General features: G+C 38.6%; 1 protein-coding gene across 1 annotated transcript in view; it reads left to right on the top strand.

Annotated features, from left to right (window-relative positions):
• Positions 1-18,529, top strand: part of PFDN1 (prefoldin subunit 1) — a 71,106-nt gene that overhangs the window by 30,040 nt on the left and 22,537 nt on the right. Inside the window, exon 3 of the mRNA XM_043576005.1 lies at positions 7,330-7,413. Coding sequence (XP_043431940.1) covers positions 7,330-7,413 — 84 coding nt within the window. The remainder of the gene's footprint in view (positions 1-7,329; positions 7,414-18,529) is intronic.

Below are 18,529 nucleotides of genomic sequence, written 5' to 3'. Positions count from 1 at the left end.
ATGTGACTCTATGTTTAACCTTTTGAAGAACAGTCAGAATGTTTTCCACAGCAGCTACACCATTGTACTTACCACCATCAATGTATGAGGGTTCCAGTTTCTCCATATCCTCTCCAACATTTGCTGTTATCTGTCTTTTTCATTATTTACATCTTAGTGGGTATGATCATGCCTTTTCTTTTAAGCTATATATGTCTTTTTATTTAAGGTGGATTTCTTTGTGATTGCATAGTTGGGTCATGATACTTAACCCAGTGAGCCTGGGTGGCTCATTTGGTTGAGTGTCTGACTTTTTTTTTTTTTTCATGTTTATTTATTTTTGAGAGAGAACACAAGCAGAGCAGGAGCAGAGATAGAGGGAGACACAGAATCTGAAGCAGGTTCCAGGCTCTGAGCTGCCAGCACAGAGCCCGATGCAGGGATTGAACCTGTGGATCCTGAGATCATGACCTGAGCTGAAGTCGGATGATTAACCGACTAAGCCACCAGGCACCCCTATTTTTTTTTAATGTTTATTTATTTTTAAGAGAGAGAGAAAAAAAGCAAGAGCAAGGGAGGGGCAGAGAGAGAGGGAGACAAAGAATCTGAAGCAGGCTCCAGGCTCTAAGCTGGCAGCATAGGGTCCCAGTGCAGAGCTTGAACATACGAACTATGAGATCATGACCTGAGTTTAAGTTGGACTCTTAATTGACTGAGCCATCCAGGTGCCCCAAGTGTCTGACTTTTGATTTCAGCTAGAGTCATGATCTCAGGGTCGTGGGATCGAGTTGCGTGTTAGGCTCTGCACTGATCCTGGAGCCTGCTTGCGATTCTCTTTCTGTCTCTCTCTCTCCCTCTCCCTCTCCCTCTCCTCCTTTCCCCAGCTTGTGTTGTGCTTTCTCTTTCTCTCTCTCAAACTGAAAAAACAAAACAAAAAGAAAAAATGTTAGTTTCAGGTGTACAACAAAGTCATTTGACAACTCTGTATGTTCTGCTATGCTCATGGCAAGTATAGCTACTGTCTGTCACCATACAATACCATTACAGTACCATTGACTATATTCCCTATGCTGTACCTTTTATCCTTGTGACTTATTCCATAACTGGAAGCCTGTACGTCCCACTACTCTTCACCTATTTTGCCCATCTCTCCACTGCCCTTCCTGTGGTTATACATGCTTAGGGGACATTTTATGTCTTCATTTTATTTATTCACTTTATTTACTACTATGTTATAGACAGACTAGTTTCTTCTATTTTACGCTACTGAGAGGCAAGTTTCTTCTTCACTCTTAGACTGAAGGTGGAAATCTTTAGGGACCTGACTCTAACTGAGGATTCTCCTAAAAGTATCCTCATTTTGGATGGTTTCTAGTTTTTTGTTTTTGGGGTTTTTTTTTTTTTTGGTTAAACGTTTATTTTTGGGGGAGAGAGAGAGAGAGAGAGAGGCAGAGGCAGAGGCGGAGTGCAAGCTGGGAGGCACAGAGAGAAAGGGAGGCACAGAATCTGAAGCAGGCTCCAGGCTCAGAACTGTCAGCATCGTGCCTGATGTGGGGCTCGAACTCACCCATGAGATCATGACCTGAGCCAAAGTCAGATGCTTAACCGACTGAGCCAGGTTGGCTCAGTTTTGTTTTAAGTTTATTTATTTTGAGAAATAGAGCACGAGCACAATCAAGGAAGGAGCAGAGAGGGAGGGTGAGAGAATTCCAAGCAGGCTCCATGCCTTCAGTGCAGAGCTCAATGAGGGGCTCCCATGTCAGGAACCATGAGATCATGAACTGAGCTGAAAGGAAGAGTCAGATGCTTAACCAGGTGAGCCACCCAGGTGTCCCTGGTTTCTAGGTTTTATCTATTTCTTTGCCAGTATGAATCCTTAAGGTCTTTGGGATTCAGCAGAAACTCTCACGTTGAAAACAAATTTACTACTTGCATAACTTTCACAGTTCTTGATTTCACTTTATTTTGGGCCTCTGGAATGTTTTATGTGTGTTGACTCAGCAACATTTTAGAAAATTTTTTGCTTTGTTTTTAATCAGGAAGAATGTTCTGGGTATCTGTTCTGCATTGTGCCAAGTAACAAAAGTCTCTACTTGCTCAGTATTATACAAGATGGATGTCCCATGATTTTAAAATTGCTTCTTTACTGATTTAGGTTCGTCCTTGCTTGCTTTCTAAAACTTATGAAGTAAAAATTTGTTTGCGCATAGATCTTTGTGTGCACATGGTAGTAGTTTTCATCACCAGTGGAAGGAAACAAGCAAGATAGGCTCATTCAGCCTTTCCTGTGCCACTTAATTTGTGAATGCCCTAAATGCCATTAGAACGTGTTTTCAGATGTCCTCTAAGAATTTCCCACCCGAACATGATACATTATCAGGAGCATATTTTTGTTTCTCAATAGTGAGTCCAGGTGAGCATACTTTGCAAGTATACCCAAAAGATAACGTTGCCACTCTTCTTGGATTTTATTTTGGGCAGGTAAACAACACTTTTGGTTCATTCTGAGTCATAAGAAAATGGAAGTCATGTACCAACCTGCAGGACAGTTCAGAACATAACCTCTGATGTTTCTCAGAAAACAAATCTACTAAGCCATCATTAAAATTATGTACTTCAGTTAGTATAATTATAAATGAGGAAATGAACCAGGCTACTTGTCCTTGAAAGTTGACAGTGCAGGCCTACATAGCACTGATTTCTCATGTAGAGGCCTTTTACAAAGCAATGACTCTACTTTAGAATATATAATCCCTAGGGGTTCCAGAGTGGCTCAGTCGGTTAAGTGTCCAACTTTGGTTCAGGTCGTGATCTTACAGTTCATGAGTTCGAGCCCCATGTCAGGCTCTGTGCTGACAGCTCAGAGCCTGGAGCCTGCTTAGGATTCTGTGTCTCCCTCTCTCTCTGCCCCTCCCCCACTAGCGCTCTGTCTCTGTCTGTCTCTCTCTCTCAAAAATAAATAAACATAAAAAAATTAAAATATATAATCCTGAATATTGTAAGTACATTCTTTGCATGACATTTGTCATATAAAAATAATTTGCCTCTTCATAGTTTATTTTTCCTTTGTGGCACATTCTGAACTGCAGAATCCTTTATCTACCATTTGGCTTTCCATAAACTATCAGGCAGGATCTCTGTGAAATTCTCTACTCTGAGAAACTATGTGCCTAATATTTATTTTTGATGTGTGACTCATAATTACATTATTATATGTTCTGTTTTCAAAATAGCATCTGATAATTCAGTGCCTTTTAACAACAGATAACGTGTTTTCTAGAGAGTTTTTCCAGAAATGCAAATGTTTCTTGGGGTTCTTTCCAGGCTTCATTGGATTTATGTTTGGTTTTTTAAAATTTTTACTTTTTACTAATTATTTTTAATGTTTTATTTTTTATTTTTTTTAAGTTTATTTATTTTGAGAGAGAGAAAGAGCACAAGCAGGGATGTGGCAGAGAGAGAGAAGAGGCAGAGAATCCCCAGCAGGCTCTGTACTGTTAGCACGGGGCCTGACAACAGGGCTTGAGCTCTCTCACATCGTGAGGTTATGACCTGAGCTGAAATCAGGAGACAGACACTTAACTGACTGAGCCACCCAGGCGCCCCTAATTTTTTTCTATATTTTAATAATTAAAAAAATTTTTAGAGTGAGTCAGGGAGAGGGGCAGAAGGGGGCAAGAGAGAGAGAGAGAAAGAGAGAGAAAGAGAATCTCAAGCAAGCTCCACACTCACTGTGGAGCCCGATGGTGGGGCTGGGGCTCAATCCCATGGCCCTGGGCTGATGACCTAATCTATGATCAACAGTTGGATGTTCAATTGGCTGAGCCACCCACACGCTCCATGTATTTTTTAAATACATGGTATTTAAATACCATTTTTAATTTTAATACCATTTTTGGTATTTTTTAAAAATCAAGGACTCAACCAAGTTTTCCTTAAGTTTTTGTTTGTTTTAATTTTACAATGTAACTACTCATTGAGGTAATACATTTGAGTTTACTCAATACTCCTCGTTTAGAACTTTCATGGCTGAGATGTCCTTAGGCTTAATAGTAAATTGGCCAGCTTCTGTGACATCTTTCTGGTCTTTGAAGTTGGCACAGTCCATTATAGCTACCTAAGCGGTGTGTGGCCATGGAAAAACATGTTTTTGTTGATGTGTTCTCGCTTTCTAGTAACTTTATTTTCTGCTCAAGGGATTTAGTATCTGTTCAGATACTTTATTTTTAAAGGCCACATAAGTAGTGACTTGATCTCTAATCTTAGCTTTGAAAATTTCCCAGACACTAATAAAGGTAATGTCTGATGACCTATTATTTGAGGATACCACTCACTGGACAGCAATCAGTGCTATTTAAAAATGTATATTTTATTCTGAAAATCATTTTCATGGTAAAGGCTTTTTAGTAAAATTGTGCATGAAATGACATAATTTTGTGACTTTTGGGCCTAGATTTATAATACTTTTTACATGGTGTCACCGAGAGCTAATACAGTTGTAAAACACTTTGCTCTTCAAATACTGTACTAAATAATTAGTACTGAGAAGAAATATTCTATAAATCATAGTCTCATCAGAAACAGCACACCTGTCTTTTGGACTAATAGTAATATTTTGGACACAAAGGATTATATAGTAATCTTTGTTTTACGTAGAAGTGGGCTGTCTTTGCAGTGATTATATGAGTAAGATTTTTATAAAGGATTAAGTTACTAAAGACCAGGATAATCAGTTAAATTATCTGGACTGTCCACCTCAGGACATTAACAAGGTTAATTATTAGTGGAATGAAAGAGAAATTTACCAGATTGTATTATATATGCCAAGATGTATTCACTCATAAAGAAGAGGTGGAGGGAAGCAGTTTTTCCCCGGGTGTGGAAAAAACGCTGGAGGACAAAGCTGGAGTTGCCATTTTTGGTCTGTTTTTACTTGTTTTATATTTATAATAATAGATTGTCTTGGTAAAAACCTACCCTGGACACAGTGGTGGTTTTGTTGTTTTTTGTTGTTTTTTGAGGTTGGTAGAGAAAACTGCATATTGCTGTCTTGATATGTTGTCTCTTTGTTAAAAGCAGATGTACAGATCAGTGAAACAGGGTAGAGAACCCAGAAGTAAACTCATGCATATATGGTCAATTAATTTGTGGTGAAGGAGGGAAGAATATACATTAGGGAAAGGAGGGTCATTTTCAATAAATGGTATTGGGAAAACTGAGCTGTGATCGCACATCATATACAAAAATTAACTTACAATGGGTTAAAAACTTCATTGTAAGACTTGAAACCAATAAAACTCCTAGAAGAAAACATAGTAAGCACCTAGTATCGTCTTCGTGATTTTTGTGGGGGCGGGGGGCAGGGTGTGCGGGAGCAGTGTCGAACTCCAAAAGCAGGTGTAATAAAAGCAAAAATAAATGGTTGGGGTTACATTAAACTAAAAAGGTTCTGTACAACAAAGGAATCCAACATAATGAAAAAGTAATTTACTGAATGGGAGGAGAAATTTGCAAATCATCTGTTTGATAAGGGGTTTATATCCAAAATATATAAAGAACTTCTGTTAACTCAATAACAACAACAAAAAAACCAAACAATCCACTTAAAAAATGGGCAGAGCACCTGAATAGACATTTTTCCAAAGAAGACATCCAGATGGCCAACAGACATATTAAAACACACACACACACACACACACACACACACACACTAGAATAGTACTCAGCCAATGAAATGAATGAAATATTGGCATTTATGACAACATGGGTGCACCTAGAGGGTATTATGCTAAGTGAAATAAGTCAGATAGAGAAGGACAAATACCAAATAATTTCACTATGAGTGGAGTCTGAAAAACAGAACAAAGAAACAAAACCCAGACTCATAGATGCAGAGAATCTGGGCGGGGGGGGGGGGGGGGAGTGTAGAAACTGCCTGGGGGGACAAAATTGGTGAAGGGGATTGAGAGGTACAAATATAAAATATAGGTACAAATATAGGGAATTGAGAGGTACAAATATAAAATAACTAAGTCTTGGTTGTATAATGTATAGCATGGGGAATACAATGAGAGGTAACTAGATTTATTGTGGTAATCAGTTTGTAGTATATGCAAATATTGAATCACTGTGTTGTACACATGAGATTAATAGAATATTGCTTGTCAATTATACTTTAATAAAAACAACAAAAAGAAATGATGTTCTTTGTTGTTAAACTCTAAGTTTCATGCAAAGAGAAGAAACCATCTGCTTATTAAATGTGATCTTTCATTGAAATCTGTTGCAGCCTAGTTGGGCCCTTGGTTTGAGTTGAAAGGAAATAATTCATTTCACTTTTTTGAGTCTACAAAATAGTTTATTCTTCCTTTCCCTACAGCAAGAATTATGAACATAAGTGTACAAAACAGATTCAATGCTAATTTTTAAAGCTTCCCCATATTTCCATTCTCATTAGTTATAAATAATGTGCTTGATTGTAAAATGGAAAAAGTTGAAATTTTCCACTTGTGCCTTTTGAGCTGTTTTCAGAGGTATTATACACTCTGGAAATAATAATAAAAGATACTAGGCTTTATACAGTGCTTTTTGTTTGAGGAACTCATATAAACACTAATGCATTGATCCTAACACAGTACTTGATTGTGACTTTAAAAGGTCATGAGTTACTGCTGTTACAAAAAAGTTAAAAAAGATTGGAAGGGGAGCTCCAATATACAAATACTAACTATCTAGAGAAAAGTGGATACAGACAATTGAAAAAATAAAATTATGGGGGATTTTTATTATTTAACTTTTCTCTTAGCCTGTGATAGATTTTTATCCCTTTTAATTTTTTAAATTTGTTTATGAATCTTGCTTAAAGCCTGATTCCCTTCTTAGACAAGAAAGCAGAATTTTCTTTTAAACTTTAGTCTTTCTCAGCCAAGAAGGCTTAAACCTGTGGTGGTTTCCCAAGTATGTCACATGAACATAGCAGTGTATTTTTTTTTTTTTTTAATTTTTTTTTTCAACGTTTATTTATTTTTGGGACAGAGAGAGACAGAGCATGAACGGGGGAGGGGCAGAGAGAGAGGGAGACACAGAATCGGAAGCAGGCTCCAGGCTCTGAGCCATCAGCCCAGAGCCCGACGCAGGGCTCGAACTCACGGACCGCGAGATCGTGACCTGGCTGAAGTCGGACGCTTAACTGACTGCGCCACCCAGGCGCCCCTATAGCAGTGTATTTTATTGGTCCTTGAATTAGGAGATCATCCTTTTCATTTTCTTTGTTTAATATTTGTGGTATGTAGCTGTTGATTTTGATTATAGTGGTCATGTGGCTTAATTGTCAACTTTTTTGTTTCGTAGGTTTATTCTTCAGTCCAAGGAGGTAATTCACAATCAACTGTTAGAGAAACAGAAAATAGCAGAAGAAAAATTAAAGAATTGGAAGTAAGTTTTGAGTCCATATTGACAGTAGTAAATTTTAAGAGAAAAAATAATTACCTCAGCTTTGTCATTTAAATGAAAATGTATGCCTGCCATTGTTTTCATTTTTTCGAATTGTGTTAGAGCAGTGAAGCGGTCATGGCAGTGTGTAAGACCTCCACCCCCACCTCCCCCCCCACCCCCCCCCAGCACCCCATGAAAGAAAGGAAAGGAAAGGAAGACAGAAAAATGGTTTGTTGCAACTGTAGAGACTTTTGAAGAAGATGGGATGCTTTTAATATGAATGTATTTTCTCCATTGCCTTTGAATGAACATGTCTGTTCTTAAAAACAAAGTAAGACACACGGTGTATATTTAAACATCACATATTGTGGTAGATAGGCATGAGAGTAGGTAATGGTAATAGTATTTAAAAGATCTCGACATAGGTCTTTTTTATATATTGTAATTCCTTTAATATAGATTAGGTATAACTATCTGAATGATGGTGCTGCAGTGAGGAAAACGAGTTGTTTTTTTTTTTTTTTTAGCTAGGGAAAAAGATGATGGGTAAGAGTAACTTATTACATTTTTGGAAAATTGAATTTTACTACATTTTCTGTATACATTAAAACCTTTGATGAGATACTCTTCTTGGGATTGAGTAGAAGGTCCATCCTGTATATAGTAAAAGTTGGCCTGGGCAAGAGACTGGTTATTATTTCTTTGGGGCCAAGATTTCCTGAAATGGGGATGGTTACAATGACTTCATAGGTCACTTTATCTAATTTGTGTGAGTACTATTTGAGGCAGTATTTCAGAATCTGACTCAGCTCTCTGTGGAATTGGTGAGACACCCCTTGTAGCTTCCTGGGGATTTCTTAGGGGAACCAATTTGGCATGGCCTGTGTGAGTGTGTAGTGTCTTAGGTTACTTAGGTTTATTTTTGTTTAACTACTGATCATAATTTAAACAAACTTGATAATTTGTAGCTTAGAAAGTGTATTGAAAAAATAATAAATAAGCATGTAAACAAATAAGGACAAAAAAATCCTTATCCTTTAGTAACCAGGTTGTTATCATGTCCTATTTGTCATTTTTGTTAGCCCAGCTGTTCTAGATTGAATTTTATATCTTCTGTTTTCAAACAAAATAACTTTAAAAACTCCAATTAAAACTATTTCATGTTAGATAACCAAAAATCTGTTTTTGTAGCATTAGGTAAATACATCTAAAAATGATCCTGATGAATAAGTAGCCCGATAGAAAGTAATGTGTATGTAATTCTTTTTTTATGAAAACACAAAAAATAAGATCTGTATATGAATGGCAAAGATGATGTCAGTATATACATTAAATTAACACTGGTTCCCCTAAGGAAATTAATTTAGATGGGTATGGGCATGAAATTACTTTTTCTTATAATCTTTGTGTTGGATAAATTTTAACACGTGTTAACTTTTTTTTTTTTTAATATTTATTTTTGAGAGAGTGCATGAGCAGGGGAGAGGCAGAGAGAGAGGGGGACAGAGGCCAAAGTGGGCTCTGTGCTGACAGCAGAAAGCCTGATGCGAGGTTCAACTCAGACCATGAGATGATGACTTCAGGTGAAGTCGAAAGCTTAACCAACTGAGCCACCCAGGCATCCATCCCTGTGTTAGCTTTTGTAATTAAAAAGAATATTAAAGGTAAAATTGCCACAGATGATGATTTTAGCATACTGTTCAGTTTTGAAGAGTATTAAGAAATTTTTTTCCCCAAAGTTACCTTTTTTGGAGTTTCTCATTACTGGTAGAGTGTCCTGACAAGTGTCAGGTAACGGAACTAGAATAGCTGGCTCGTTGGTACCCATTTGAAATGCTAATTACAGCTAGGAGAAACTTAGTGGGGTTAAACTCTAGGTTCTTCCCTAGAACATTATATTGTGTCTTTTTTCTTTTTAATTTTTTATTTTACATGCTTTTTATATTATAAAAGCATTATTAAGTGTACTATAAAAGAAAAAAGGTCAAAAAATAAAACATGATTAAATGAAAACACTACTTTCCCCTCTAGCCAACACACCTGCAGATGTCACCCCTGGAGTTGCGTGGGTATCATTCCAAACTTTATTTTATAAACCCATTCATACACACATGTATACACTTTTTAAAAATAGAGAGGAATTATGCTGTATATACTGTTTTCATCATTTTACAATTTATCTTTCCACCTGTAGTTTATATTTCCCACCTTCATGTTTTCCACTTCTCTTAACCATTGTAGGTTCCTTATTACCTCAGCATTTAATTATTGCATGATCCCTACGTCTACATTTAGTATGTTTTACAATACTGCTCTAATTTGTATTTTTAATAGTATCATCTACTACACACTCTGTTCTCTCCCCTGAAGCAACGCTGTATTTTGCACTGCCATACTTGCATAGTTTTGTTACTTCAGCCTGAAACGAATGCATATACATGTGCCCACATGTGCACTAATGCACACATACATTGTTTTTTTTGTTTTGTTTTTAATTTTCTTTCTTTATTTTAGACAGAAGGAGAACGAGTGAGCATGAGCTGGGGAGAGGGGCAGAGGGAGAGAGAGAGAATCTTAAACAGGTTCCACGCTTAGCAAGGAGCCTGTCACAGGGCTCGATCCCATGACCCAGGATCATGACCTGAGCTGAAATCAGGAGTTGGATGCTCAATAGCCTGAGCCATCCAGATGCCCCAACACATACATTGTTGTTAATTGTAGTGTTCAAATTCTCTGTGTTTCTTACTGATTTTTTTTCCTGATTATTCAGTTAATTATTGAGAGATGTCAAATCTCCCTCTATGGTGATACTTCCCAATTTCTCCTTAGTCTTTCAGTTTAGTGGACAGTGGTGTTTAGAGACCACTGTCTGGGTATTATAAGTGCTCATTATTACTGTATACATAGTTCAGAGGATAGGTTTAATTTTGCTTTATATATGAAGGAATTTCCCAGGTCTTTTAAAGTATTCCACTGACTCTGGCTTCCATTGTTGCTGTTGAGAAGTCATCTGTCAGCTTAGTTGTTGTTTCTTTTTTTTTTTTTCCACTGGTTCCTTTTAATATTCTCTTTGTCTTCATGCTTTGTAGTTTCTTTGGGATATGTTTAAGTGTGGGGTTAGTCTTTTTATTTATTTTTTTAAGTTTATTTATTTTGAGGCAGGGGGTTGGGGGATGGGGAGAGAGAATCCCAAGCAGACTCCTTACTGTTGTCACAGAGCCCAGTGCGGGGCTTGATCTCTCAAACTGTGAGATCATTACCTGAGCCGAAATCAGGAGTCAGATTCTTAACTGACAGAGCCTCCCAGGTGCCACTCCCCCACCTTTTAATTTTTTTTCTTAATCCTACTTGGCTTAAGTTGGGTTTCCTGAATCTGAGGATTAAGATCCTTTATCAATTCTGGAAAATTCTTAGTATTTCTGAAAACTACTTCTTTTCCTGTTTTCTCTATTAGGTGGTATTTCTTTCTGGAATTTTTCCCCCTACTTTTAAACTAGAATGACCTTTGTAAAACGTTAGAAAATGTGGTTCTGTTACTTTTCTGTGTAAAGCCCATCATTGTTCTTAGGATAAAGTTCACACTTGTTAACATACTTTCAAGGCTTTTTTGTGAAAGGACTCCTGTTGATTTCTATTATCTCCCTCATTTCCTTTGCCTTTTCTTACACTGTATACTCCACCCATTCAGGAATATTCTGTTTTTAGAACTTGCTGTGCTTTCTTTGTTTCTACTTTCTTTGCAAAAACTAGTTGACTCCCCTGGGGAGCTTTCTCCTCCTGCAGTTATTACCAGTTCTATATATTAGTTTTTAAGATCTTAGCTTAGGGCTCCTTATCCAAAGAATCATTTTCTGATTCCTCAGTCTTAAATTAAGTCCTTTTTCCTTGTTCTCCCTAATGATTTCATTAGTTTCATAGCATAGAGTGGTAATTTGGACATATAAGCTATTGCCAGCTGAAGTACTTACAAATAGGGTTTCCTATTACTTGGAAAGCTTGCTATAGATTCAGAGCACTAAGTAGTTCTTCCTAAGGAGTAGCTGTTGCTTCTCCTTTCAGACTGACAGTGTTTTTTTCTGGGCCCTAGCATTTCTTGTCACTTCAACCTGTTTTGTCTTAATCCTATGTACTTATCGTCATCATTAAATTTTTGCCCTAAAATACCTTACTATATAGTTGGGGAGGCACAGTTTATACATAAGTCAGCATATAAAGGCCAGGCTGTTTCCATTAAGCATGTTTTCATCTTAGAAGGAGTAAGACTGTTTTGCGTCTGGGTGTGTAGTTTGAGTTTTTGACCAAAGCTCTTAAATTGGTCGAATTTGTATGTCTCCTCACTCTCTGCCAGCAATGTATACAGATGACACTGTGGATAACCCTTTTTAATTATATAGGTACTTGTCTGATTCATCTTCTCTCCTATGAGAACCCATTTTCATTAGTATTTTCTAGACTTCTTTTCATCCATGTCTGTTCTTACTGTTTACGTTTACCTTCTGCAGATTTTCTCCTTCTGTCTTTATTTATGAGTTGAAAGCTTACTTAGAATTTGTTTGGCTCTTGATAAACTCTTTTATGCTGTGCTACATTGTCAAGCAGTTTAGTGGGCTCACTTGCTGAGCCTTTGCTTTTATGCAGCAGAGGTGGGAGTACTATAACCTGCCCTCATCTTCCTTCGATAGGGAGTTCTCTTTACTTACTGGAAGGGTAAAGGAAATTACTATCTTTTTGGGAAGATAGTTTTACTGTCTTTTTCTTCTTAAAACTCCATTTTTACAAGTTAATACCCACATGGTGCGCCATTCTTCTGGCTGTAATTGTTTTACTGGGATTGATTGGAAAATATTTTCATAACAGACTCATAATATGATAATCTTGCATGGATTTTTAGTTTTTCTTTGAATAGATGATAGATCAGGGTCTTGGAGGAATAATCACCAATTTATCCTGATGGTGATTAGTATAGACCAGTGAAGCTGATTCTATTTAAGAGAAAACATAAAATGGTGGCTTTAGTATGATAGAGTAACCATGTTATTTGTGTCTATTTAAAAAAATTTTTTTGATAATAACTTTTTCAAGAAGATGGCCGAGGGGCACCTGGGCAGTTCAGTCAGTTGAGCATTGAACTCTTGATTTCAGCTCAGGTTATGATCCCAGGCTTGTGGGATTGAGCCCCACGTGGGGCTCCGTGCGGAGCATGGAACCAGCTTAAAATTTCTCTCACTCCCCTTACCCTCTCCTCCTTCCCTGCTCACACTCTTTCTCTGTCAAATACAATGGTACGATGGTGATTAGTATAGTGTCTGTTGTTAGGAAAGTACAAAAGCATAATTAAAAAATTTTTATTTTAGGGAGAGATCATGTGAGTGGGGGAGGGGCAGAGGGAGAGAGAGAGCGAGAGAACGAGAGAGTGAGAGAGCATCACACAGGCTCCACGCCCAGCACAGACCTCTGTCCCACGATTCTGGGATCAAGACCCAAGCCGAAATCGAGAGTCAGATACTCAACCAACTGAGTTACCCAGGCACCTAATGGTATAATTTTTAAAAAAATGTCTATTTATTTATTTTGAAAGAGAGAGAGTGAGCAGGGGAGGGGCAGAGAGAAAGAGAGAGATAATCCCAAGCAGGCTCTGCACTGTCATTATGGAGCCTGATGTGGGGCTTGATCTCATGAACCGTGAGATCATTACCTAAGCAGAAATCAAGAGTCTTAACCAGCCGAGCCACCCCAGGTACCCCAATGGCCTAATTTTTTAAATGACATAAATATAATTGGAGTTTGGAATGATGACTCTGAGTCTTCTCTGTCATTGTAAAAATAATTTTCTTTTTGAAATGTATAGCATTTCTATGATGGGGAAATAGTCTTCAAATTTTTGAGAAAATCCACTTTTAGTTAAAGTTGAGTTGAAACCTTATTGATAGATTGAGGTGATAGATTTCTTCTAAAGAGTGAAAAATACATCCTATGTTTTTACTCACTTTTTTTGGAGGTAAGAGGGAATAATTTTGTAGACTTTTTTTGCAGTTGGAAAAATTTGGATTCAGCTTTCAGATGATCTGGAGCTCTGTTTCTGCCCTCTTGTCTTTTGAATCTCAAGGATTTGGAATCCTTGAGATGAGTGCAAGCTTTCAGTGGTGTATTTGAGCACATTTTGGCCACCATTCTCCTAGATTCGCTTCTCTGTTCCAGGTGGGGGGCAGTTATTGCTTGAGGCTCATCTGCATTCAGTCTGAAGTCTCCATTACATATTTTAGGCACATGCGTATGCAGGGTGACCACTTCCTTTCCTTTATCTTTGACATAGTTACCACCCCTTCCACTACCCTGGTTAGCTCAGCAGTGACAGAATAAAAACAAGAATAAGGAAACCCAGGACATTCTGGCCTGTATGATGCCACTTCTGACACAGAATGTTACAATCTCAGGGTTGTGAAATAGCTTTGCAGCCCATGCTATAAGTAAGATCTACGAAACTGTAAAAGTTCTGACTCTTCCACAAAAATGACAATTTTGGTCAGATAGTGGTTCCTGAAATAAGTAGGAAGAATAGCGGCAAGGTTACTGGTAGGAGGTGCCTGTGACACTCTGCAGTTGGCTGAGTTTTTGAGACTCTGATGAGGGAATGTTTTGGAGGAGTTCCCATGATTGAGGAGGTTTTACTCTGCCTGTTGAAGGTCATTTTTTCCATAGCATGGGTGGTAACTGGTAGGCATTTGGCTGGATGTCCAGGTTTTGCCCTAAGTACTTTTCATTTTTGAGTTGGTACCATTTGTGGATATGATGGGAGCCCCTCTTTGGGGGTGAGGTCAAATGGACACTGTTATATGATGGACACTGATTATTATCTGTATTTTTAGTGGAGAGAGAAGGGCAGGTGAGAGCAGAGCCAGTGATGGAATGTTTGTTTTATTCATCATACAAGAATTATACTCAGTGCTGGCATAACTTAAAATTTAGAATCCATTAAGAAATTAGCATTTTTTTGGTAGTGAAATACAGCATTTACAGAGATATACGTTAAAATACATACAGCTTTATAATTATGAAATGAACACTTGTAACAGTCACGTAGGCCAAGAAATAAAAAATTGGCATGCACCAGAGGCTCCCCCATTCTTCTCCCCCCCGCAAGTCACAAGGCCATCCCTGCCCCCTTCCTTAGCTGCTACCATAACTTTTGTGATAATTGTTTCTTTTTTAAGTTTTTATTTAAATTCCAATTAGTTAACACACAGTGTACTACTAGTTTTAGGTGGGGTGCCTGGGTGGCTCAGTTGGTTGGGTGTCCGACTTCAACTCAGGTCATGATCTCATGGTCCGAGGGTTCGAGCCCTGCGTCAGGCTCTGTGCTGACAGCTCAGAGCCTGGAGCCTGCTTCGGATTCTGTATCTCTCTCTCTCTCTCTCTCTCTGTCTGCCACTCCCTGGCTCAAGCTCTGTCTCTGTCTCTCTCAAAACTAAATAAACATTAACAAAAATTTAAAAATACTAGTTTTAGGTATACAATATAGTGATTCAACACTTCTATACATCACAGGTGCACACCAACAACCGCACTCCTTAGTTCGCATCAGCTCTTTAACCCATCTCCCCTTCCACTTCCCTTCTGGTAACTATCAGTTTGTTCTCTGTAGGTAAGAGTGTTTCTTGGTTTGCCTCTCTCGTTTTTTTCCTTCTGCGTGTTTGTTTCTTAAATTCCACATAGGAGTGAAATCACGTGGTATGTCTTTCTCTGCCTGACTTATTTCACTTAGCATAATACTCTCTAGTTACATACATGTCATTGGAAATGACAAAATTTCACTCGTCTTTCTGGCTGAGTAATATTCCATTGTATATACACAACATCTTCATTATCCATTCATCAATTGATGGATACTTGGGCTCTTTCCATAATTTGGCTTTTGTAGATAAAACCGCTATAAAAATTGAGATGTGGGGCACCTGGGTGGCTTGGTCAGTTGAGCGTCCAACTTTGGCTCAGGTCATGATCTCATGATTTGTAGGGTCGAGCCCCTCCTCATGCTCGCTACTGTCAGCTGTCCCCTCTCTCTCTGTCCCTCCCCAGCTTGTGTGCGTGCGTACGCACTCTCCCTCTCTCTCAAAAATAAAACATTAAAAAAAGTATTGAGGTGCATGTACCCCTTTGAATTAGTATTATTGTATTCTTTGGGTAAATACCTAGTAGTGCAATTGCTGGGTCATAGTGTAGTTCTATTTTTAACTTTGAGGAACCTCCATATAGTTTTCCCTCGTGGCTGTACCAGGTTGCATTCCCACCAACAGTGCATGAAGGATTCTTTTTCTCAACATTCTCGCCAACACTTGCCGTTTCTTGTGTTGTTGATTTTAGCTATTCTGACAGGTGTGAGGTGTTCTCTCATTATAGTTTTGATTGATATTTACCTGATAAGTGATATTGAGCCTCTTTTAATGTGTCTGTTGGCTGTCTCTGTCTTTGGGAAAATGTCTGTTCATGTCTTCTGCCTGTTTTTTAATTGGATTGTTCATTTTTTCAGTATTGAGATTTACAAGTTCTTTATTTTGGATATTAACCCTCTCTCAGATATGTCATTTGCAAAAATCTTTCCCCCATTCTGTAGGCTGCCTTTTGTTGATTGTTTCCTTTGCTGTGCAGAAACTGTTTACTTTTTATTTTTTTAACTTTTGTTTCCCTTGCCTCAAGAGACCTAGATATCTGGAAAGAATTTACCGTGGCTGATGTCAAAGAAGTTAGTGCCTTTTTTTTTCCTTCTAGGAGTTTTATGGTTTCAGGTCTCACATTTAGGTCTTTGACCCATTTTGAATTTATTTCAGTGTATGGTGTGAGAAAGTGGTCCAGTTTCATTCTTTTGCATGTTGCTGTCTAGTTTTTCCAACGCCATTTGTTGAAGAGACAGTCTTTTTCCCATTAGATATTCTTTCTTGCTTTTTTTGAAGACTATTTGACCATATAATAGTGGATTCGTTTCTGGGTTTTCTATTCTGTTTCATTGATCTGCATGTCTGTTTTTGTGTCAGTACCATACTGTCTTGGTCACTACAGCTTGAAGTCTGGAACTGTGATACCTCTAGCTTTGCAGCTTTGCCCTTTTTTCCCCTCCCCCTCTCCCTCCACTTTTCTTCCCCTTCCTCTTCCCTTCCCTTCCCCTTTCCCTTCCCTCCCCTTCCCTCCCCCTCCCCCTCCCCCTCCATCCCCTCCCCCCTCCCCCTCCATCCCCTCCCCCCTCCCCCTCCCCCTCCATCCCCTTCCCCTCCCCCTCCCCCTCCCCCTCCCTCCCCCTCCCTCCCCCTCCCTCCCCCTTCCCCTCCCCCTCCCCCTTCCCCTCCCCCTCCCCCTTCCCCTTCCCTTCGCCTTCCCCTTCGCCTTCCCCTTCCCCTTCGCCTTCGCCTTCCCCTTCCCCTTCGCCTTCCCCTTCGCCTTCGCCTTCCCCTTCCCCTTCGCCTTCCCCTTCCCTTTCCTTTCCATTTTGAGAGAGAGAGAATCCCAAGCAGGCTCTGCACTGATAGTGTGGAGCCTGACATGGGGCTCGAACTCATGAATTGTGAGATCATGGCCTGAGCTGAAGTCAGACACTTAACCCACTGAGCCACCCAGGAGCCCCTTTGCTTTTCTTTTTCAAGATTGCTTTGACTGTTTGGGGTCTATTGTGGTTCCACAAAAATTTTAGAATTGTTTGTTCCAGCTCTGTGTAAAATGTTGTTGGTATTTTGATAGGAATATATGAAGGCATAGATTGCTTTGGGTAGTATTGGCATTTTAACAGTATTTGTTCTTCCAATCCATGAGCGTGGAATGTCTTTCTATTTCTTTGCTTCATCATCAATTTCTTTCATCATTGTTTCATAGCTTCTGGAGTACAGGTCTTTTACCTGTTTGATTAGCTTTATTCTTAGGTATCTTCCTGATTTTGGTGTAATTGTATTCTTTCTTTTTATTTCTTTTTTTAAAATGTTAATTTATTTATCTTGAGAGAGAGAAGAGAACACGCACGAGTGTGTGGGGGAGGCACAGAGAGAGAGACTGTGTGTGTGTGTGGGGGGGTGAGAATCCCAAGCAGGCTCTGTGCTGTCAGTGCCAAATGTGACACGGTGCTTGATTTCACGACTGTGAGATCATGACCTGAGCCAAAATCAAGAGTCAGACCCTCACCTGACTGAGTCACCCAGGTGCCCCTTTTTCTTTCTTTCTTTTATTTTTAGATACATTTTTACTACCTATGTATACATCCCCCAAGCAGTGTAATTTACTCTTATTCATTTTTGAACTTCATATGAAAAAAATCACCATATACATATTTTGCCTTTTGCTCAATATTGTATTTGTGAAGTGCATCCATGTTGCTCAAGATTGTGACTTGTTGATTTTCATTGCTATGTGGTATTCCATTTTGTAGAAGTAACACAGTTTATCTTTGTAGACAGTCCATTTTTATTCTTACCAAGTCAAGTTCTCATAGAGTGTTTATATAGTTTATCTTGTAGCCTTTTGCTGAAGGGAGCTCTTTTTCAGAGTCCTCTCTCACTCTGACCCAGGAGACTTTGAGTCCTGAAGAGAAGTATAAAATGTTTCTACTGGGGGCACCTGGGTGGCTTAGTTGATTAAGCATCCGACTTTAGCTCAGGTCATGATCTCATGGTTCATGAGTTCAAGCCCCACATCAGGCTCTATGCTGACAGCTCAGAGCTTGGAGCCTGCTTCGGATTCTGTGTCTCTGTCTCTCTCTCTGCCCTGACCCCACTCACACTCACTCACTCACTCACTCTCTCTCTCTCTCTCTCTCTCTCTCTCAAAAACAAATAAATGTTAAAAAAATTAAAAAAAAATGTTTCTACTGTAAAAATTAGCTTGATGGTGTCTCATACCTTCTGTAGTAGCTAGGTCACTAGACACCTCTGAGTGGCTTTTTTTTTTTAATTAAAAAAAAATAATTACTAGTTTGTAAACTCATCTCATTTCTATGTTTTGACTTGGGAAGTCTTGAGTGAAGTTTCTCTTACTGTCCAATACTTTGGGATTTCAGATATGAATACTTATCTCTTTATAGAGTTCATTTGCATTCTCAACATTTATAAAAATGGATGTTTGTTTTAAAATAGTTTTTAGT

This window comes from Prionailurus bengalensis, chromosome A1 (genome assembly GCF_016509475.1).
Source record: "Prionailurus bengalensis isolate Pbe53 chromosome A1, Fcat_Pben_1.1_paternal_pri, whole genome shotgun sequence".
Classification (NCBI taxonomy): Eukaryota; Metazoa; Chordata; class Mammalia; order Carnivora; family Felidae; genus Prionailurus; species Prionailurus bengalensis.
Note: the sequence above shows the minus strand (reverse complement) of the source record. Positions and strands in the feature narration are given on the sequence as shown.